The following is a 23,236-nucleotide window of genomic DNA, read 5'->3' on the forward strand; positions in this document are numbered from 1 at the left end:
AGCTGCCCCTTAAGCCTCCCCTCCTGCCTGTCCCCAAGGCGTCTGGGGCAGAGTGCCCACCCCCGGCTATTTATAGCCATCTCTCCGTCACATGACCCCCCCCACTGCCACATCTGATCTGCTTGGGGTCGAAGCAGGTGTGAGAGCCGTGCGGGGGAGGGGTGGGGACAAGAACCTGGGGAGCAGCCCCACAGGGAATTCCCCCAGCAGGACAGGCACCGGCCCCCTCCTGAGTCAGAAAGAGGATTCCAGCCCCAGGCCACTGGTCTGGCTATAAATACCGTCCAGATCAGGGTGGAAGACTGCTTTGAGGCTTTCGGACCTGCGTGCTCCCCGAGTCTGCACCCTCTAAGCAGTCTCCCTCTTTTCTTCCGTCAGTCCATCCTTCCGTGGGGAGGTAGCGGTTGGGAGCTGGGTGGAGTGATTCTAGGGTCCAGAAACACTGCGGAGTGGCTCACCTGGGCGATTAAGCAGTGCCTCTCTGCCATCTTCCCCTGTGGGCTTGTCTCCAGCTCTGGGTGCCCCCCAGGTTTAGTCCTCATCTGTCGGACCAGCTCTCCCAACCCAACTGATGTTCAGCTTTCTCCTCCAGCTCTGCCTTTTCTTGTCTGCCAGAGGCCACTAGTGATGCTTTGGGGTCATACCCTTGACCCCACCTTTATCACCACTGGGTGTGGGGCACAGGGGTAATAGCCTTGGGTTCTGGCATTTCTCCTACTTCCCAGACTGGCACATGACAGCCACACCAGCAGCCTGGATGTTCAGGGAGGGACTGAGCTTCCATTTAGAGCACAGAGCATCCCTGGGAGGGCTGTCAGGGCAGGTGAGATAACAGGGGGAGAAGCGGAAGTGGGGCAAGGGATAGGGGAGCCCAAGGAGAGACGGGAGTGGGCGTTTCTCATGATGAGCCCGACAGACATAAGAGATGACAGGGAAGTACCCTGCTATTCTTCCCTTTTCAGGTCAATAAATAATTTTTGGCCAAGGCCAAACTACTCTGTCTGGCATTATGCTTTTTTTTTTAGACCAATTTTCCTAGTACAGTTCTTCCCTTGTGAACTATTCGCTATTGAAGGAAAGCTATAAACATGAGCCAATGTGTGGTTTGGGATCCATCACCAAGCAAGGTCTGTCCCAGGGACTGCAGGGTAGGGACACTGAACGTCTGGTCTACAATTGAAATTTGTCCCAGGCTAAATGGGACTGTCCAAAGCAGGTGGAAAGATGAATACCATTAAGAGCACCTTTTCTAACATAAATCTGAAGACCTGTAATCTACCCACAAAGATGATAAATGTGTGATTTGAGGCCCTGAACGTTCTGTAACGTCTCCCTTCTCCCCAGGCAGAAAATGAAAGAGATCTAATGGGTTGGGGTGAGATGAAAGAAACACTTTTTTTAAATTTTTTAAAAAATATTTGTCTGTTTATTTGGCAGTGTCAAATGTTGGTTCCAGCATGTGGGGTCTTCATGGAGACATGCAGGATCTTCCGTTGTGGCACGCAGCTTCTCCAGTTTTGAGGCACACAGGCTCAGTTGTGGTGAATGGGCTCGACTGCCCTGTGGCATGTGGAATCTTAGTTCCCTGACCAGGGATCAAACCCATGTCCCCAGCATTGAAAGGTGATTCTTAATCACTGGACCATTAGGACAGTCCCCAAAGAAAAACTTTAATAGGAAAATAGATTGCTAAGAAGAAAGAAAATAGATTGCCAAAGTGAAATTATTTTCTTGCAGGGAGGGGACTTCAGAAACAAGAGATTTCCACCCCTTTGTGGAGGTGGCTCCCCTGAAAGTAGTCAGTTTTTGCAGGAACTTGATAATTCCAAGAAACAGGTATCTAACACAATTGTTTATTTCTCCAGTGTTCCTGAGAAAATCAGGTCCTGGGTGTGGATCCCAGAATTTGAAGGCAAGATCATGGGCATTAAGAAAACCCTCCCAGTCCCCAGGCCGCCTGGAAGCACCAGCTTCAATTCTAAAAACCAGACTCTGAAATCAGGAGGGTCAAGGAGCTCTCCAGCTGCTAGCTCTGAAGGGTAAGCATTTGAGAGTAAGGATCTTCAGTCTTAGCTCAAAGATTAAAATCTCCTGAGTTATCATCCTGCAAGAGAACAATAAAATATAAACTGTGCCCATCCCACCCCCAACACCCCATGGGCTCAGTGCTTTTATTTGGAAGGCCAGTGATGGGTTTCTGGTGAGTCCTTTGAAAAGCTCCTAAATTTGGAAACAAATTCACAACCATGCATTTACCTATGATATGTATACTGAATAAGATATGTATTCTTTGGGGTTTTAATAGATTTTCTTGAGGTCCAAGCTTAAAACCTATAAACCTATAGGCTTATGGAATTGCTATTTGAAGGAAGGTTGCTGAAATGACCGTCCGGGACACAGGTGTGTGGGAGTGTGTTGAGGTATAGAAGGTTGTGAACGACCCAGCTCCTTGGGATCCCCGAATCAATTTAAGCAGGAACTTTCTCCCTGGGTGACACCCTTGTTTTCAGATTCCCACCTCTTGAAGTCTGGGCTTTCCAACTGCTGGACAATACACCATGATATTCTTCTTAAGAGGCTTTTAGTCATGGCTTGCCCATTCCACATCAAGCCTAGCATGGGACCCATGACCACCAACTTTCTGAAATTTCCCCCAGGCAACTGTAACTTCCTCTGAACACCCTTCTTTGTAGTTGTCCTCACTGGTAGTCATTTCCTCTATGCTCACTGAACCTTGCCTCCCAGATCTTTCAAAGGCCTGGTCCCTTCCCTCCCCTGCATATGATGCCTTTCCAACACTGGACAGGACTCTTTCTCCCTCTTCTGGATTTTTGAACATGGTACACTTTTCCCCCTGTTCTCTACCCAACAAGGGCTAAGATGGAATAGTCTTTCTTTTGGTCTCAGGCTCCTCACAACTCAGTGGGGAAAATCTATAGTCCCAAAAAGTAAGGAGGGAGGAAAAAAAAAACAAACCTTTTGCTAAGAAAAAAAGTCACAGAAGCAAAATTGTTGAACTCAAGCTGACAGATTGTTACCCATCCTGGCCTCTGTTTCCTTAGACGTTAAAAGTCAGTGTCTGCCCCAAAGTGAGCAGGCAATGGCACCCCACTCCAGTACTCTTGCCTGGAAAATCCCATGGATGGAGGAGCCTGGTAGGCTGCAGTCCATGGGGTCGCTAAAAGTCGGACATGACTGAGCGACTTCACTTTCACTTTTCACTTTCATGCATTGGAGAAAGAAATGGCAACCCACTCCATTGTTCTTGCCTGGAGAATCCTAGGGATGGGGGAGCCTGGTGGGCTGCCATCTATGGGGTCGCACAGAGTCGGACACGACTGAAGCGACTTAGCAGCAGCAGCCCCAAAGTGAGCGCCAAATGTTAACTTGTGTCATTAAACTGAAGTTCACGCTCAGAGATGGTAACAGCATCTGTAATGAGTTAACCCTAAGTGATCCACCACGCATCCTCCCGCTTCATCCTCAGAAGGTAGCATCCTTCCTTCTTTTAAGGCAGCAACGATTTACCCATGTTTAAATAAGGGTGAGGTTAGGCACCTTAGCCAAGGTCTCTGATACCTTAAAAGGACAAGCCAGTATTCAAAATCTATTTAATTCTGGAGTCTGTGTCCTTAAAGCTACAGCTTTTTCTTCTGTATAAATTGAAGTTTCTGAGCCTCATTTTCCTCTTCTGAAGAACCGGGGTGATTACACCCTCCTGACTTGTGGGAGGATGGTGTAAAGCTGCAAGCATAGGGCCTGGGAGACGCACTGTGTTCAGGCAGCTGGAGCTGTTATTAACATCTTTGCCTCAGACCACTTTCTCCTTCTACCGGAATATCCCACTTGCTCCATTTCTTCCTGTTATTCTCTTCGTTATCACGGGAGATGGGATGGGGGGAGGGCAGCAAAGAACCGCCCCCAGTTCTAGAACGGGGATAATTTTAGAAGAGAATCCCCTGGCAGAGGACACGGAGCTGTGAAATTCAACCTGACGCCCTTATCCAAGGGTGGGGCGGGGAGGACAGGGAGCCCAGCTCAGCAGATGCTGCTCTGTAAGCCCTGAACACACCCAGCTCCCACAGGCTGTCCTCCCACTCACTGCTCCAGGGCCCTTCCCTCCAGAGGTACCCGGGGCCAGCCTGCTCCTACAGCCTTTGCCCTCAGTTCTTCAGCCAGTTCCTCTTTCCACCCGCTGATGCTTCAGCTCAACTTCATCCCTCTTTGCTCTTCCTCCTCTAGGTTCATAGACAAGCTTCCCTCCCCCAGGGTCCTCATCAGCTATCCCACCACAAAGCTCCTACAGAACTTCCCCTCTCTAACCCTCTGTAGCCCACTTGCACATGTACACCTACCTCTCCAGGTGCAGACATATCGCACCCGAGGATTCCCCAGGTTACACAGTCCACTGCCCGAGGATTCTCTTACCATCTACACCCAGCCAGGAAAACCTTCAATCCAAATTGGACCATGCGAGATGGGGAACTCTACGATCCTTGGCATCTCCTCCCATTCCAACTCAATGTGTTTCTCTAGCCTCCCTCTTGTCATCTAAATAATCCAGGACTGACACTACTTGACTCTTCCATCTCTTGTGACCATGAGGAACCCCAGTGCAGGTAGGTGTTTGGGGCCGCCGCCTGTGGCCACAATGGAGGTGGGCCCGTCCCAAATGCGGACCTGGTGGCATTAAAAAGACCTTGCAGCCAAACAAGATGTGTCCCGCTCTGGGGGTGCCCTGTGAGGCGGTGGGAAAAGCAGCTCTAAGAAGTCAAGGAAATAAGTGGGCTTCCCAACACAATTTCTCTACAGATCAGGCACACATCGGTAATAAATATGAGCATTTATTTGGCACCAGATGGCAATACAAAATCCTGGCAGTGGGAACTGAAAGGTTCTATCACCTAAGTACTTCCAGATGACACTGAGCCAAGGGCAGGACTTGGCAACAAGTCTCCGAGCCCCCGGCTCACAGAACGAGTGTTTACTGAGCACCTGAACTACCAGAGCCTGGGCACTGCGCCCGGCACCACGGGAGACGCAGAGGAAGTCGCCCTGCACGTGACTTCCGCCCTCAGGAGCTAATAATACCAGTGGATGAAACAAAACACGTGTGAGGACACAGAGTACACACACTAAACTGGGCATTTTTACCAAAAGGGAGATTTCGTCAAAGGGTAGGATTCTGGCTAGGGTTGCTTCCTTTCTTCAGCAAACATTTACTGAAGACCTATGACGTGCCAGGCACTGGGTCCGTATTAGTGAACGAGAGAGACAGGGTTTCCACCCTCATGGAGTTTAAAGGGGAGATGCGAATGAACACGTGAAGCACGCACGCATATAATGAATGATTATACAGTGTGATAAGTGCAATGAGGAGATTAAACAGAAAACAGAAATAAAGTTAAAACCAACACTCTATTTTTAATAGAATGGCTTGGGAAGGCCTCCACAAAAAGGTGGCCTTTGAGCTCTGACTTGAAGGATAAAGAAGCCACCAGGGCCAAGAGTGGCGAGGGGTAGGACTCAGCGGACCCAGGAACAGTACCTGATGGTCTAGGCCAGGAAAGACCTCAGAATGTTTGAGAAACCCAGGACACCATTGAACTGTCGCTCACAGGGAAATCAGCACTTATGAGGCCCTACAGGCCAATGGAAGGAGTCTGGATTTGATTAGAGGTGTGACAGGAAACCAAAGGGTTCCAAGCAGGGGAGCGAGAGGATCAGATTTATACTTAAAAACAAATCTGTCATACAGAGATTAGATTGTCGTACGGCAAAAAAGGCCTTTAAGAATAGAAGGCTTCATGTAAGTGCATATAAAGGTGGCTTCTATGGTAAATAAATAACATATATAGAGCACTGACCTCCCTGAAATGGACAGTCACAATGGGAAGGGGAAATAACACATAAAATCCAGAAAGGATTTAATACGGAAGAAGAAAGCCGGAACAAAGTACTATACTACATGCTCAAGCAGCCAAACGATCCAATTAAGCTGTATTTTAGACGATTTCGTGGCTGCCGTAAACAGAATGAGACAAAGGTAAAGAGGGGAGAAACAGGAAGCAGAAAGATAAAGCCAGGAAGCTTTTCTAGGAGGGGCACTTCACGGGAAGGAACACGAGGATAAGGTGGCAGACTGCCAAGCATGGGCAAGCACAGCGCCCTTATCTCCTCCGCTGACACTCCCTGCAAGGCTCACTTCAGGAACAAAGCTCAGGGCACCCACAACCCATGAAAAGATCTTGGAAGCTTCCATGGGCAAAGATCAACAAGTTAACAGACACAAGGCATCCAAATTCTGGCCTCTGCTGAAAGGCGGAATTCCCAGAGCCCCAAGGAGCCAAGAGCTGAGCTGAGAAGACAGTCCTTCCCGGGGGAGACCCTCTGGAATCGAAGGGGACAAACGCACAGGTCCGGGCCCGCCCACAGTAGCAGAGGGTGCTTGGCCTTTTGAAATCAAATGAAAACTGTCTGCATTGAACTGAAACTCCCACTTTGGGACAAATGGGGCCGGGACATGAAAGGAGAGACGGGAGGTGTGACCTCTGGGACATCTCAGCTCCTGGAACAAAAGCAATTACCAGGGTGCTTCCTCCAAGAGTGCTGGGGGCAGGAGCTGAACACAATCATCGAGGAAACCCACAAGATACTGCGTGCACAGTGTCATTCGCCAGGTCCCTCAACGGAGGCCACACGCTCCTGGCAACGAGTCCAGCCAGAGCCGGCTCTCCAGGAGAGGTGTGCACAGGAGGAGCTGGTGGTCCCAGGTCACCAGTGGAGACAGTGGGCGTGAGAAAGGAGCCTGGGGGAGTCCCAATCCCTGAGGGGAGGCACAGAAGCTGCGCATCCTGGAGAGAGAGGCTCTACCTCGCCTCCTGAGGCCCAGCGGCCTCCACGTGGCCTGGTGACGAGGTGGGATGCAGGGGGTGGGGGGCTGGCATCACGTGGGGGGGTGGCCCGGGAAGAGGTAGAGGTGGCGGCACAGGGTGCTGCAGTACTCGGACATCTCCTTGCAGCGGTGGAACTCCGTGCCTGGGGCGTAGCCTTCTCGCTCCTTGATGAGCGCGTTCACCTGCCAAGGCAGAAACCCAGGGGCCAGGGTCTGAGAATTGGGTGTTTTCAGAATCCCAGCACAAGTGGAAGGGTGGTGGAAGACTGAAAACCAGTGCAAGGGGGCAGGAGGGTGGAACACTGCACGGCCGGGCAGAGCCCGCTCACCTTCACCAGCATGTCGGCCACGTGCATGTCACAGGCCCTCTCGGAGAACACCTGGGTGAGGGCCTCCACGTACCAGGAGCCCCGCTTGGTGTTGCGCATGGCAGCGGTCCCTGCAACCAGAGCAGCAGCGGGCGCCGACTGAAGGCCATGGGCACCCTCCCCAGCGGACGGACCTCCCCAACACCCGCCCTGGTCAGAGCCCTGAGTGACAGAGCCTGCCACCTCTGGAATCACTCCTCGGGACACACAATACCTCTGAGGCAGGCGTAGCCACAAATCATGTCTGAGCGGGTGGGCAGCCGCATCTTCAGCAGCTCCTCTCTGCTGGCATCGCTCTCCTCGCACTTGGGGGATCGGTCATGGTTCTTCCCGTCTTGCAGGTCGACCCCACGATCTGTTTCATCTGTAGAAAAGCAAATAAGAGTGGACAAAGACGTTATTTCCTCCCACCTCTCTTGGGCTTGTCACAGGTAAGCCCAAGTTCCCTGCAACTGGGACGGGAAGAGCCATTTCCAGCTGTTGCCTCCAACCTGTGGCTGATGAATTAATTAAAAAAAAAGGAAAACAAACACCATTACTCCTGCTCCTCTGCCAGTGTGCACTGATCAGGCAGAGATACGTGCCCACGCACACGCACGTATATGTGGTCTGAGCTTTGTCCACTCTGTGTAAGACAGGCAAAGTGCTCAATCAAACACTCCTTGTAAACAGAACGAAAAGCCATCTGCGTCCACGATTCACTCGTCCGATTATCAGTATTCCTGGAAGTCAAAGTGCTCCTTACTGCAATACACGATAAAATACTGATACAGTTATACTACATAAAAAAGAGAAACCAGTTAATAAACCAAAAATATAATTACTACAAGTATGCTGTATGAAAACCACAACCACAATGTCTATGTTTTTGATAAACACATTATAAAACTAAGCATGATCAGCTGTTTCCATGGTGTTTTTGATATTTTTAAACCACTTATTATTTATTAATTTCATAAGCCAAATTGTAGCTGGCATGCAAAATTTAAGAGACACTTAAAATTTGGATAATCAACTGTTTTCTCTTAACAATGTAAAAAGGACACTATTATCTTATTCAATTATTAGCAGTAGATCCTCAACATCCCCTGAGCACACGCCCAGCCTTCTGACCCGGGCCTTATCTAGCCCCAGACATGTTCCTTCTGACGCTGTTGCTTGGGAGTGGTAGGACAGCTTGTCAAGCCAGAGGTAACACAGTGTGTACACTTTCTTTTTCTTCACATCTCCTGCTCCAAGTAACACCTGAGAGAGCCTTAAAGGGGAGCGAAACTTGAAGGTCTGTGCAGAAAATGACCAAGATTCACTGATCTGACAAAAATTTACTGTGCAACTGCCATGTGCACTGTTTTTGTTTTAAGCCCAAGGGATACAGTGAAGAGAAAGTCCCCATCCTCATGGAGCTTACACTCCAGTTTAGGAGCCAGTCAACCAGGGCAGGGTCCTTTTTCGAGGCATCAGTTATGTTAACTGAGTACAGCAGAAGACAGGTGAGCTCAGACTTTTAAAGGAACAGCTGGCTTACTGGTCATCCCTTGGAGGATTTGATTTTAGAGAAAAGATTCAGCTTAGCCCAGGAGGGCGCTATTTCCCTACCCAGGTCTGGTATTTGTATATAATCTCTGAACTCAGGAGAAAATGATTGTGAACATGTTACTTCACTTTGCCAGTGATGCCTCCTACAGGAAACAGGCCAAGCTGCATGCGTCCCTCAAGAGAAAGGAGACGCCTCTCCCGCCTTTGTGTCTCAGATCTATTGATCAACAAATGGCTCTTTTCTCACATCCCTGTATCTGTTTTCTGTATTATTGCTCCACTTTTTAGGCAGGCTAATTTCCATCCTAGACAGCATATTACAAAGCAGAGACGTCACTTTGCCAACAAAGGTCCATCTACTCAAGGCTATGGTTTTTCCAGTGGTCATGTATGGATGTGAGAGTTGGACTATAAAGAAAGCTGAGTGCTGAAGAATTGATGCTTTTGAACTGTGGTGTTGAAGAAGATTCTTGAGAGTCCCTTGGACTACAAGAAGATCCAACCAGTCCATCCTAAAGGAGATCAGTCCTGGATGTTCATTGGACGGACTGATGCTGAAGTTGAAACTCCAATACTTTGGCCACCTAGTGCAAAGAGCTGACTCATCTGAAAAGACCCTGATGCTGGGAGAGATTGAGGGCAGGAAGAGAAGGGGATAACAGAGGATGAGATGGTTCGATGGCATCACCAACTTGATGGACTTGAGTTTGAGCAAGCTCTAGGAGTTGGTGATGGACAGGGAGGCCTGGCGTGCTGCAGTCCATGGGGCCGCAGAGAGTCAGACACGACTGAGTAACTGAACTGAACTGAATTTCTATCTATTGAAGCCAATATTTATGATGTGCTACTAAGTGTCAGGCAGTGCCCTGGGCCTGTGGATACAGCAGGGACATAAAAGGAGGAAGTTCCTGCTCACACATACTCTTTTTCTCAGCACTGCTCCCTGTAATTATCCTAAAAAAAAAAATTATCCAATTGTTTCTTATTTGTGCTCCCAATAGCTCTGTACTATTATCTTCTGTGAAAGCCCAAAATCTCAGCTGTGACTACAGGTTTATGATCACTAGGATCTGTCTCATGTGGTCAGCCACATCTCACTACACGTGACTGACGCAGATGGAGAACCAGGCATACCTGTGGCTCAGCCCACTGTGGGGCAGGGGAAGGGGTGTCCTTTTGATCTTGGTGTGCTTGTCACACTGCACTCCTCCTCTTTCCCTGAAAGGCCCTAACTGCTGTTCCACTGCTGCTCTCTGCTATGCGTGTGTGCTAGGTCATTTCAGTTGTGTCTGATTCTTTGTGATCCTATGGTCTGTACCCACCAGGCTCCTCTGTCCATGGGATTCTCCTGGCAAGAATACTGGAGTGAGTTGCTATGCCCTCCTCCAAGGGATCTTCCCCACCCAGGGACCGAACTCGTGTCTCCTGTGGCTCCTGCATTGCAGATGGATTATTTACCTCTCTCTACTATGTGTTAGTTGCTGAGTCATGTCCGACTCTTTGCAACCCCATGGACTGTAGCCTTCCAGGCTCCTCTGTCCATGGGATTCTCCAGGCAAGGATACTGGAGTGGGTTGCCATTTCCTTCTCCATGATTCTCTGCTATACCCATATAAAAAAATATATTATTTGAATCTTTGGACAAAAGGACCTTTAAATCAAACTGTAAGTCTCTTAAGGGAACAGACCATGTTATAACAGTCAGAGCTGGTATTCTGTGGATTTACCATGAGCCAGGCACTGACCTAATACGAACCACTTTCATGTGAACCACTTCACTTAACCATCACAACAACACGACCTTAGGACGTGTGATTACCTACATTTTATACGGAGGAAACTAAGGTGAAGGGACATGGAGTAACCGCTCTATAACTTCACATGACTAGTCAGTAGCAGAGGCAGAATCTGACTCCACATTTAGAGCTTTCAATCACCACTCTTTTCCTCTGAAATGAGACGCACACCCGCATGTCTTCTGAGCATAATCAGGGAGTCCTGGCTTGTCAAGGGATGAAAAGAGAGTGCATGCAAGAGGGATGGAGGAGCTCGCGAAGAGCAGGAGCCAAAGGTGACGTGGGGCCTCCACACTGCTCTCCCGAACGACACAGGAGGGGCCCGGAGAGGAGAGGAGGCGAGAATGGGGTGTGGGGGAGAAGAGGAGGAGGAGAAAGGGGGAGGAGAGGTGGAGAAAGAAAAAGAGGAAGAGGACCAAGTGAGAGGGTGAGGAAGCAGAGGCAGCTGGCAGACCCTGAACCAGAAAGAGCGATGAGAAAAGTGCACCAGGGTTAATAAGCACAGGAAAAAAGGAAGCGTCCTCAGCAAAGAAGGCGAAGGCACTGGCCGAGAGCGTCCTGGGGGCGGACGCGGTGGCGCGCAGAGAGCTGACCACCTGAGAGCCAGGGGCGGCCCGAGTCCCAGCACACCCCATGCGTCGGGAGACACTTACAGAGCAAGAGAGGCGGTGGCAGCAGTGAACAGAAGGAGGTGCCCAAGGGATCCGCTAGCACCTGAGAGGAGCAAACAGGAAAGTGAGAGCGGGTGGAGGCTGCCCGGGGGCCACACCCAGGGGCCGGTCCGCCGGGGCACTCACCTCCACGGCAGGCCTGGATGAAGAACATTTTCGGTTTGTTCTGTAGGCTTGGGCAGTTGGCATTGTCAAAGAGCCGAAAAACCTCTTGTAGCTGTTGGAGAGAAATAAGGGAGAAGAGGAGGTTGGTGGTCAGTGGGACCCGAGTCCTGTAGACATAAACAGCGGCCGTCCCTGGAGAGACGGGCAGCGGGAGGTGGCGTGGCCCAGGCTCAGCAGCCGCGGCCACAGACCGGCACGCACCTGGAGCAGTTTGCCGTCCACGCCGTAGACGCCGCCCTCCACGCCGTGGGAGAGGAGCGCCACTATGCAGGAGTCAGTGACTCGGTGAACCGGGAGCTGGGCAAAATTCTGCAGTTTCTCTTGCATTTCCTAGGAGAAAGATGCCTTTCAGGGTTGCTCACTAGAGTCAGCACCTATACAAGCTTCCTTTTGGTGTCTGAAGCCCTAGGCTATTAGAAAATCAAACGCGTTCTCTACCAAGTCAGAAGCTAAGTAAACACAAGAAAACTACATGACTTTAGCTCAGTTGGTAAAGAATCTGCAGTGCAGGAGACCCGGGTTCAATCCCTGGGTCGGGAAGATCCGCTGGAAAAGGAAATGGCAACCCACTCCCGTATCCAGAGTAGCCTTGTAGGCTGCAGTCATGGCTGCAGTCCATTGGGTTGCAAAGAGTTGGGCACGACTGAGCAACTAACACTCACTTACTTAGACAAAACACTGAATATAATGATTCACAGGCTCATTATAAGCTCATGTGAAGAACTCCTGGAGTGAAGCCAAGTTATTAATGAAGCTAATCATGCAGATGCTAGTTAACTTTACCCACTCTTCAGGCATCAACCAGCTCTTGCTTCAGCGCATGTGCCCTTGTATGTTAATGGCACAAAGGGGACTGCCAGGTAAACTGTGAATGAGTAAGTAACACACTTACAAGAAAGTAACAGCCGTTAAGAACTGTTCTGTGATCACGGGCTCACAGGATCATGACAGCAGAGAACAGCAGTACTTCCATGCTGTTTTCTGTCTCAGAAATGAAGTTCCCAGAGATGATGATGATGTCTGTACAAAAATGCTTTTGCTCACAGAAGAACGCACTCTATGGAGGACTCTGGACAGGGTCCTGACTACCTACATGAGCCAGTGGATCAGAGAGACCTAGGTTTAACCCCTGGGTTCATAAATTAGAACAGGTTCTAATATCCACTTTGTAAGAAGACAATTAAGAGTAAATTTTCTCCGAGTTTGTAAAGATTAAATGAAACACTGCATTGCTGCTGTTGTTTAGTGGCTAAGTCACGTCCAACTCTTCTGTGATCCCAAGGACTGTAACCCACCACGCTCCTCAGTCCATGGCATTTCTCAGGCAAGAACACTAGAATGGGTTGGCATTTCCTTCTCCAGGGGATCCTCCCAACCTAGGGATGGAACCCACGTTTCCTGCATTGGCAGGTGAGTTCTTTACCACTGAGCCACCAGGGAAGCCCTGAAATATTGCATAGAAAGGGCTTATCACTACGCCTGGCACATACTGCAAAGATCTGCCTTCATACTGTGCCATATTATTTTTCCAAAGAAACGCTGTAGGCCAGCTTAAGAATCTTTTTGATCTTGCACTAGACTGCCATATATGAGTAACACTCCACCTTAAGCATTTGCTCTATACAATGTAAAGTTATAATACATCTAATAGCATAATTATACCAATGTGATACAAATCGTTAAAATTATGTCTCCCTCTACAACTCAAAATGTCTAGATTGTCTCTGAGGTGAGCAGGGAGAAAATGAGTTCATTTTGCCATGAATTTGACCAAAATATAATGAAGAATGCGCTATAAAGCAGAGCAGTTTCAGAACACGTGTATCGAACAGCACCATACCCAGGTCCTACTTGTATTAACAGACTGCAGGGGCTCTCCAAGTGTGACCTCTCAAAGAGCAGCATCAGCCTCACCCGGGAATCTGCAAGAAATACAGTCTTTGCTCCCGGCAAGCTGAGCCTCCACAAGCCCTCCATGTGAGTCTGATGTACTAACGTGAGAACTTATCTGCTGTTTGGAACATATCTGTTTGCAGATAACTGAGATTTCATAAAAGACTTGAAAGTCTACAGTTTCACTGGAAATGGAGAAACTGGCTGTGTTGAAAGAGCATGTATACTTTCTGAGCAAACAGAACCCAACCATAATTCTGGAGATCTTAAGGTAATAAAAGATATCCAAAATTCATTCAATAATATATAATCTCCAGAGAACACATATAAGTTATGACTGCTCCTCTGGAGTTGACTATAACAGAATTTAACACCTAACAGTGGAAGCTAATTTTGCTCCAAGGGAATAGAAGTATAGGTTTGGCACTCAGGAGCATTTTGAACTTAACTGAGGTTATTTTATCAGTAAACAGAAGACAACAAACTCCAAAGTAAGAATAGACAGGCTCTGTAACTGAATTTAAAAAGACTAAACCACTGAATAAATGGGGGTTAGTCATTTGGGGGAATTTTTCTGAAAGCAGCATAGCTTAAAATAGGATCTTGAGATCTATTTTTGATAAAATTACAGTGCTTCTATAAATAGCAGGGCTCTTCACACTTGTATGTGTTTTTGGCTGGGGGACACAGAAGAAGGGAATAAATAACCTGTGAACTCCCTGAAACTACACACAAAATTCTATGGGCAGCTGCATTTTCCAGAGATGACCCATAGCGCTTGTCACTACACTCTCAAAGCCATCTGTGACCAAATGCAAGCTATAAACCAATACCTGGCGAAAAGAAATCTGCCACTTTAAAGGGTATCTCATTGCCTAACATACAATAAACTATAATTCTAGAACTAGTAACCTCATGAGGTGGAAGCAACGAGAACAGACTCTGATGAAGAACGGAAGCACTGAACACCTCCATGGGCAGGGAAGATACCAGCATGCTTGTCAGCACCATCAGCATAAAACAATTTAAGATTACACCATCTCAGATTTTTAAGTGACATTATCTCTAAAGCAAAAAAAAGGATAATATGGGGAGAAAAAGAGGATCTAAATTTTCTTGGTTCTGTCTCTGGCCTGCTGAGGACATTCGATCAGGAAGAGGTCACACCCACTGCCGTCATCTGGTTTCAATTGTGCCTGCAAGCCTGCCTGGCCACTGTCAGAAACTGGCCCTGCAACTGTCCCGTTCTGCACCTCCAGAGCTGCTGAGGCCCAGATACGTGGGGAGGGCGATACCCTCAAGGCTCAATCCTAGCCCTTTGGCTCCTTCTCGAAGATCACAGGCTCTCATTACTTAAGTCTTTTTCCTACACAAGTAGCTCCCAAATTCACGTCTTTGGTCCTGACGTCCTCAGAGGCTCTCAATTCCTTACGTTTTCCTCCTCCTTCCATATGTAGTTATTCAGTCACAAAGCACTGACGGTACAATCATGCCATTATACTATTTTTCACATGTGTTCTTTTCCTTTTGGTCCGCTATCCTGTTCAGAACCCCTGCCATCTCATCACAGCATGTGGGGTCTCAGCTCCCCAGCCAGGGATCGAACCTGCACCCCGTGCGTTGGAAGCATGAAGTCTTAACCACTGGACTGCCAGGGAAGCCCTCTACCTCATTCTTTACAATGGTGTCATATTAATCTTTCTGAATCATCACTGTGAATGCATCACCTTTCTATTCAAAAACTACTAATGACGCTGGAGTGTCAGCACAAGGAAGTCCAGTTCCTTTGGGAAGACGTTCAAGGCCCTGGGCATTCTGGTCCCTTGATCTCCAATCTTGTTTTTGGCACTCCTGGGCCCCAGACACTTGGTTCACCACCAGGTCCTGAACATCACACACAGCTCTAACCAGTATGCTGTGCCCCCTGTGTAGGACCCCTTCACCCCTCCTCTCTCCTCAGCAGCTTCCACCCTCCAAGGACAGCTGAAATCTCACAACCTCCTGACCACATCTACCCAGGTGGTAGCTTCTTCCTCTTCACTACTGCAGAAGACACTGTCTCTAATCTTTTCTTGTCTCAGGAACATTAGGGGACGTGCTTTTTTTTTTTTTTAACTGAAATCAAGACTCTCATCTAACTGAGGTGCCTTGAATTCAAGGTTCACATTTTAAAAAATCTCTGAGAGCTCACATAGTTCCCGATTATAAGGGTCTCAAAATTTAGGGTGAAAGTCGCTCAGTCGTGTCCAGCTCTTTGGACCCCATGGGCTATATATATATAGTCCATGGAATTCTCCAGGCCAGAATACTGGAGTGGGTAGCCTTTCCCTTCTCCAGGGGATCTTTCTAACCCAGGGATCAAACCCAGGTCACCCGCATTGCAGGCGGATTCTTTACCAGCTAAGCCACAGGGAAGCCCGAGAATACTGGAGTGGGTAGCCTATCCCTTCTCCAGGGGATCTTCCTGACCCAGGAATTGAACCAAGGTCCTACACTAAAGGCAGATTCTTCACCTACTGAGCTATCAGGGAATCTCTGGCAGTTCACATAGTTCCCCATTATAAGGGGCTCAAAATTGAACTCTGCTGCAATTCAAGTCATGGAACAATGTAATCAGAGAATCAGAACCCAACAGGTCCTTGAATCTGTATCAGGGAATGAGATCTGTGAAGTGGGCTCATAGGCCCATCATGTCACCAAGAAGCAGGAGCCCACAGCTGACATGGTGATTAGGGATGTATCTTTTTAACTATCAGGCACATAAAATCCTTTATCAGCTGCATAAAATTTGGAAAACAAAGAGTAAATCCCTAGTAAAAGGAATGATTAGACCAAAGCCACTGAAGAAATGTAAACAGCATTCATTTTGTTAAATGACCTTCTGATAGGACTCCCTCTGAAAGAATTCCTGTTGTCCCACCCTTACTCCAAGCCCAGGAGACTCTCAGGAAAGTACCTGATGATCAAAGAACCTGTTCTAGCCATGGCTTTGAAGCAAGGGTGAGTTTACTCCTTTGCAGGAGCTGCTATCACTGAGAAGCTGGCAACAGCATGTAAAGGACAACATTCAGCTATAAACCACTGAAATTGGCCTTACCCGAAGTTCAGCAGATACATAATCTATTTCATAGAAGTAAGACAACTGAGAAACAGAAATGAAATCCACAGACAACGCTGAAGACAGACAGGGACTACCCTACCTCAACAGATCAAAGACAATCTCCTAGAAACCTTAATTTTACCATGGATATTCCCAAGTTTAGGAGAGTACTGTTTTCCTGGAATCAAATGGAAGAATTAGTATCGATTTACCAATGGACTATTTTCAGTTTCAAAACAGAACTTCCTAAAGGTAAAAAAGTCAGTGGTACAGCCAATAATTGAGGCTAACGGAGACTAACTGATCACAAAAATGCTGATGACCTGCAGGAATCTAGTTCAAAAGTTATCTACCCGAAGATCTGTCTTGTGGTCACACAACTTACAACAGGTCATGTTAATTCATGAAAGAGCAACAAAACAGTATTTTACAAGCACAATTCTAGCAAACTTTTACCGGCCAACGTCATCGTGAGAACAATAGCTGGAACCCTAAGCAGCAGTATCAATCAAGAAGTCACTGTCCTGTGTACTCCTGACTTATATGTACCTTTCCTTGGTTGGCTGGGTGCATATTGGTGTCTCCTCACCTCCTGAGTGCTTGGGAAACAAGTTGCTTAGCTGGGAGAACCCGATCCTGGACCATTCTTATTCAGGGAGCACAGCCACCCTGGGAGGTCAACACTGCAGCAGCCGGCTGGCCCCAGATCTTTCTCTCTCTCCTTTTAAAACTTCAGGTATTTATTTTGGCTGTGCTGGGTCTTCCTGGGAGGGCTTTTCTCTAATTTAGGAGAGCGGGGGGCTACTCTCTTGTTGTCAAACACAGGCTCCAGGGCCCTCGGGCTCAGTGGCTGTGGCTCCCAGGCTCTAGAGCACAGGCTCTGAAGTTGTGGTGCGTGGGCTTAGTTGCTCTGGGACACATGGGATCTTCCCAGATGAGGGATCGGACTCATGTCTCCTGCATTGGCAGGCGGACTCTTTACCACTGGGCCACCAGGGAAGTCCCTGTTTTCTTTTTTTAAAAACTAGACTGCAAGGTAGGAGACACAATACAATAAGTAAAAAGTAGGGAGAGAGAATAACTCTAGTAAAGCCCAGCCCGCCTGGCATAGGAGCATGGACATGTCTGGCCCCCATGTGTCACCAGCTCTCTGATGCACAGCATGCCCTACACCTCAGGTACCTACCTGAGCGGTCTGGTCAAGAAGAACGTGAACTTTGTAGCCCAAGAGCTTGAAGAGGGTGACGAGAGTGCTGTGGTCCACATCCCCTCCAGAGCGGAACTCCAGGTCTTTCTCTCCAGTGAAGTGTACGTTGCTCAGCACCAGTGCCAGGCCGCGGGGCCGAGACTGCAACCGGTAGGCCTGGGGAGGGGCACCCGATGAGACCGTCAGCCTCGTGAGGACAGAAACTATGCCTCCCCTTCCAAAATGAGACATTTCAAGAAAATTAAGACGTCACATTCTTCTTCATAGTCCCACCAGGTCAAAATATAGAAATGCCCACAAAAGACAGTCAACAGGCAATGCTTTTAGGACTAACAAGGCAAGAAAGAAATGATGTACACACAAGCTAGCTATGTTCAGATGCCCAGGAAGGGGATCTCATTTCCCAGTGCCTTTCCTCTTGCCATTTCCAAGACTCACCAGGTGGTGGTGTGTTTGATAAAACTCAGGCGTGCAGGGCTTCACCTGAAGGCAGGGAGGACCATCTCCGTGGTCTAGGGAGTGCTCCACTGCATCTGTGGCACACAAACCAGAAAAACTAGCTTATAGTCTACTTGGCAATCTTAGTATCTTCATATAACTTCAGGTACCCTTTGGTCTCGCTCACTCCCCTGGTTCGTAAGCACTACAGAGACAGAGATCCTGTTTGCTTTTGCTCATTACAGGATCCTCTGCACTTGACCTGCCTATAGTAGTAGGTGCTCAACCCAAAGAATGACTGAATGGGGTATGGGGTATCTGATAAAAGTCTTATTCTAATCAGTATGCTATCACTGTGAAGTAACTCAGCTGTATACAAACACACACCAATCACGTGAAGGAATCTTTGGCCCTTGTTGCTCCAAGGGCCAATCACCATTAAAAAAATCATCTGTGATGGAAGGAAAACAGGTCCAACCTACACCCCACCTAAACTGTCCTGCTGGTTCCTAACAAATGCACTGAGGAAAGTGTGCCAGTTATAAACAAAAATAGGTATCACACTGGGCAAAGTCAGATACCAGTCAAGGAAACGGAAGTCAATCTGCAACAGGGGACTGGTTGGGGCGGAGATGGGGTTGTGCTATTTTACATCATCAGTTCTTACCTGGAGACAGGTGGAGCCGCTTGTGGCGGGTACAGGACTCACACACCGGGAAAGGGAGACTCAGGTCATAGTCACAGCTCAACTGTAAGAAAGCAGGACCCACCAAGCCAGGCTCAGGGGAGCTGGTTCAGATCAAGTAACACAGAACCCTAGTCCCCCACCCCAACCCATCCCCACTGTCTGAAAGATGCCCTTCCCACCAAACTAGCCTTTCTCAACACACACAGCCTAGGGCTCCATACCGGCGGGACTACAGGCTGAAGACCAGACAGGGTTCTGAGCAGCAGCTCCTCCAGGTGACTCTGCTTGGTCTCCCTCAGGGCCACACAGAAGGCATCAAAGGCCTGGGGGCCTCTCTTGGGCAGCAAGTTGAGGAGTTCCACGTTCTGGCCGAAACTGCCAGTCTTGGCCTACAAGGATAAAACACGAAGTCACCTTTACTCACCCGGCTGTAACCCTATCTCTCCAGGCGAGCTTCCCACTAACATCATCATCCGTCTCAAGAACTCCTTTTCACAGAAAGAAATGGATGTGTGAACTCCTTTCCTAGGGTTAGGGTTAGGGTTACTCGTGGATTCTGTCTGCTCTGTCAAATGCTTGAGGGCAGAAATGCATTTTCGCTGCCTTAGGGAAGCATGACATGCTTCCATGCTGTGCCATGCTCTGTTCTTGCTCTGACCACCCATGTATTTCCTTGGCTTTCCTCTTTTCCCTCAATACCTGAATGTGCTCTCTCATTTCCAAGGTGATAATGTCCTTCTCTAGGAGGTGTTCCAACAGTTCGCTCAGCAGCAGCTCTTTGGCCAACACCACTCGGTTCTTTTTGAGAGCTTCCTGATGGTCAGGATGCATGCCACACCCTCTCAACATCCTGCAGATAAAAGGCGGACAGAAAAGCCGTCAATACAAGACCTGGCACAGAGGAGTGGGGTGCAAGAGGCGTTGGTAGGAAAAACATAAAGAACAGGGCTTCCAATAACTAAGACATACTTTACTCAATCTGCTTAAGATCACAGAAGTATTGTTATTAGGCAGTAACACATTGATTATAAGCAAATGATATACAATCCTTTACAGAGGACGTTCAGCTGAGATCATCTTCTGTGTTCTAACTAGAATAACAAATGTCTATCGTGACAAAAATCACACACACACAAGTACACATCTTCACAATAAGGAATACTCCTGACAGACCAGTTTTAATTAAGGAGTACTTCAGAAAACATTTCACATTATTTATCTAAGTTGCTGACAGTGACTGACTTTAAAATAATGCTCTGTGAGAAATAAAATAATTTAATACAATGGCAAAAACTCAACGGACAACTTTAACAGCAAATAAATCACACACACACACCCCTTCTCAAGCCTGTATTGCGCTGTGTGCTGTGCTTATCTGCTTCAGTCGTGTCCGACTCTTTGTAACCCTAAGGACTGTACCCCGCCAAGCTCCTCTGTCCACGGAGTCTCTACGCAATAACACTGCAGTGGGTTGCCGTGCCCTCCTCCAGGGGATCTTCCCGACCCAGGGATTGAACCCATGTCTCTTACATCTCCTGCATTGGCAGGCAGGTTCTTTACCACGAGGGCCACCTAGGAAGCCCACTTCTACCAACTAAAACTATGGTTTTTTAAAACTGTTAGCTCCTGTGACAAAATGACACCAGAAATGACCAGAATCCTGTAAGAACCGCATTAAGTAGAAAGTCTGACAGTGACAGCAGATAAATGTCAATGACAGCAACAATCAACGTAACCTGAAATCACTTATAGGGTTAATCCCTGTAAAGGCTAAATTATTTTGGTAATTTAGTTGATGAGGGATGCCTTCACTTAAAGGACTCCTTCATTTTGCTATGCATTTGGAAAGAGATCTGCTTCTGTTGATGAACTAAAAGAATCATATTTCCAATATATACCATCTATATGCCTGCTGCTGCTAAGTCGCTTCAGTCGTGTCCGACTCTGTGCGACCCCATAGACGGCAGCCCACCAGGCTCCCCTGTCCCTGGGATTCTCCAGGCAAGAACACTGGAGTGGGATGCCATTTCCCTCTCCAATGCATGTGAAAGTGCAAAGTGAAAGTGAAGTCGCTCAGTCGTGTCTGACTCCTAGCGACCCCATGCACTTGCAGGCCTGCTCAGTTTCCAAATACATAACACTGAGGATCTGATGGCAGTAAGAAAGCTAACAGCTTCAGTTTGCAACATAAAAATCTATTTTAAAATGCATCCTGATTTCAAAGATGTTAAAATGTGTTTGTATGGGGGTTGAGGGTGAGTGAAGTGAACTCTCTCAGTCGTGTCCAACTCTTTGGGACCCATGGACTGTAGCCTACCAGGCTCCTCCATCCATCCATGGGATTTTCCAGGCAAGAGTACTGGAGTGAGGGGGACATACATTTCAGAATCAGTGAAATACCATGCATTTGTAGAATGTCCATGGTTTAATTCTAGAATGGAGGAGGGAAAAGCAGCTTTGGAAGAGCTTCTGAGGCACAAGAAATCCAAAGGCAGAGGAACCAACCAGTAAAACACTCCCAGAGTTGTGTTGTTTAGTCATTGTGTCCAACTCTTTTGTGACCCATCGACTGTAGCTGCTGGGCTCCTCTGTCCATGGGATTTCCCAGGCAAGAATACTGGAGTGGGCTGCCATTTCCTTCTCCAGGGCCCAGGGTTACAGGTAGCCAACTTTCATTGATTTTGGGGTTTGAGGCAGTGATGTTTGAAACTCTGCTTTAACTTCTTGTTTCTATCGTAATACTCCTATTACCCCATATGTTCATTAAAAACCTGCTACAACAATACAATCTAGAGAGAAATCAGAATCATTAAGAATCACCTTGGCACCTGCCAATGCAGGAAACACGGTTCGATTCCTGGTCCTGGTAGATCCCACGTGCAGCAGAGCTACTAAGCCTGTATACCAAAACTACTTCGCACGTGCTTTAGAGCCCAGGAGCCACAACTACTGAAGTCAGTGCACCCGAAAGCCCGTGCTCCTCAACAAGAGAGAGTACTACAATGACAAGTCCAGCAACTAGAGAAAGCCCCAAGGCAGCAACGAATCAGCATGGCCATAAGTATGTAAATAGTTAAAAAAAAAAAAAAAAATCACCTTGGAACACACACCAAAGCAGACATGCATGAACTCTGATAAAAATAAATGTTAATAGGTCAGTCGCAAGATAACATCGCAGCTGGATCCTGGGTATTTCCTCAGGATACATACCAATGGTGGGGCAGTTTACTCAACTTTTTTCTCTTAATTTACTAGTATTTTCTCCTTGAAACTTTATCCTCCCTCGGTTTCCATGCCACCATTCTCTCCAGTTTTCCTCTCTCCCTACTAGGTCCCTATTTTCCTTCACAGGATGTTTGGTCTGCCCTTAAACGTTGACAATCCCTCTCAAAGTCTCTCCCCATTCCCTCTCATTCACACAATTCACTAATCGACACTCGGTTCTTAACTCCAAAGTTCCGGACTTTAATTTTCCATCAGTAACTCATTAGGGTTTAATTTGAAGCACCATCCATTCTCCACACACCTGCTCCTTCCAGTCTTTCCATATCTTGGGCAGTTTCAAACATGGACTTTTCAGAAGTAACCACAACCACTTAGAACTTTAAGACACATCTGGAAAGAGAGGAGGCAGTGGAGAAAACGGACGCAAAGACGAGTCTTAAAAGTCCTGATTCTGTGTCCTTCTGCAGGTCTGGTTCGAAAGCCCTCAGTTAATCTTCTGGGTCTGCCATGAAAGGATTTACCTAGGGCAGAGACCGAGGCACACTCACCTCCTTGTCTCAAAGTACTCAAATCCCAACACCTCTGTGGAATGCTTTGAAAATCTGGTCATTACACCCAATGCAATACAGATCATGATTTATTTGACCTAAAACAAATGCACACCAGGCAGAGGTCTGCAGGTCTCACAGGTTTTTAAGAGAGCAGTTTAGTTCCTAAAAAGGGAGCCAAGAAACAGAAAAGATAAAGAATCATTTAAGAGAAGCCGAGATTTGGCGAGGCTGAAAAGAGCTCCTCTGGTTCAGAGCCCCGTGCGTTGGAAGTAATGGAGGCTGGGGAGTCTGTGCACGAGGCGGACAAGGCCCAGAAGAGATTCACCCTCCTGCGCTCCCCTCGGTCATTGCTTCCCTGGCTGGAAGCGCGGATATAGCTGCTTCCAGGGGCTCCGAGGTGACGAGGCGCCAGGACCACACGCCAGAAATCTGCGTTCCTCCCCTCGGACCCACTAAGGACCCCCGGACTCTCCCCACTCACCTGCGCCCCCTATCAGCGGCCATCTGCTCCTTTGGCTGGAGGGGGTACTGGAAGCCCGCGCTCGGCGCCGCCATTTCCCACTTTTCCCGGGCTGTGCGCGCACCCCCAACAGCCCAAACAAACCCGGAGCCGGGTCCCCAGCATCCCTCCCCCGTCCTTCTGCGCGCAACGCGCCTGCGCACTGCCTCCTCTAGCTCCGCTCCCCGCCCCCCCACGCGAGGC

The 23,236-nt window shown here is 48.1% G+C and overlaps 1 protein-coding gene across 2 annotated transcripts; it reads right to left on the reverse strand.

The window, feature by feature from the left end:
* Positions 1 to 4,824: 4,824 nt before the first annotated feature.
* Positions 4,825 to 23,194, reverse strand: CASP2 (caspase 2, apoptosis-related cysteine peptidase). Of its 2 annotated transcripts, XM_010834011.1 has the most exons (11): positions 23,015 to 23,194; positions 19,457 to 19,607; positions 18,979 to 19,146; positions 18,737 to 18,818; positions 18,070 to 18,164; positions 17,611 to 17,787; positions 11,633 to 11,761; positions 11,393 to 11,483; positions 7,478 to 7,627; positions 7,225 to 7,334; positions 4,825 to 7,078 (listed from the first exon to the last, which is right to left on the reverse strand). In XM_010834011.1, the coding sequence occupies exons 1-11, from the start codon at positions 23,086 to 23,088 to the stop codon at positions 6,947 to 6,949; spliced, it is 1,359 nt and encodes a 452-aa protein (XP_010832313.1). In that variant the 5' UTR covers positions 23,089 to 23,194; the 3' UTR covers positions 4,825 to 6,946. The 2 variants fall into 2 exon arrangements, with proteins under 2 accessions (XP_010832313.1, XP_010832314.1); XM_010834012.1 differs by lacking the exon at positions 7,225 to 7,334.
* Between the last annotated feature and the right edge of the window lie 42 nt (positions 23,195 to 23,236).

Source organism: Bison bison, unplaced genomic scaffold (assembly GCF_000754665.1).
Source record: "Bison bison bison isolate TAMUID 2011002044 unplaced genomic scaffold, Bison_UMD1.0 scf7180017863988, whole genome shotgun sequence".
NCBI classification, from domain to species: Eukaryota; Metazoa; Chordata; class Mammalia; order Artiodactyla; family Bovidae; genus Bison; species Bison bison.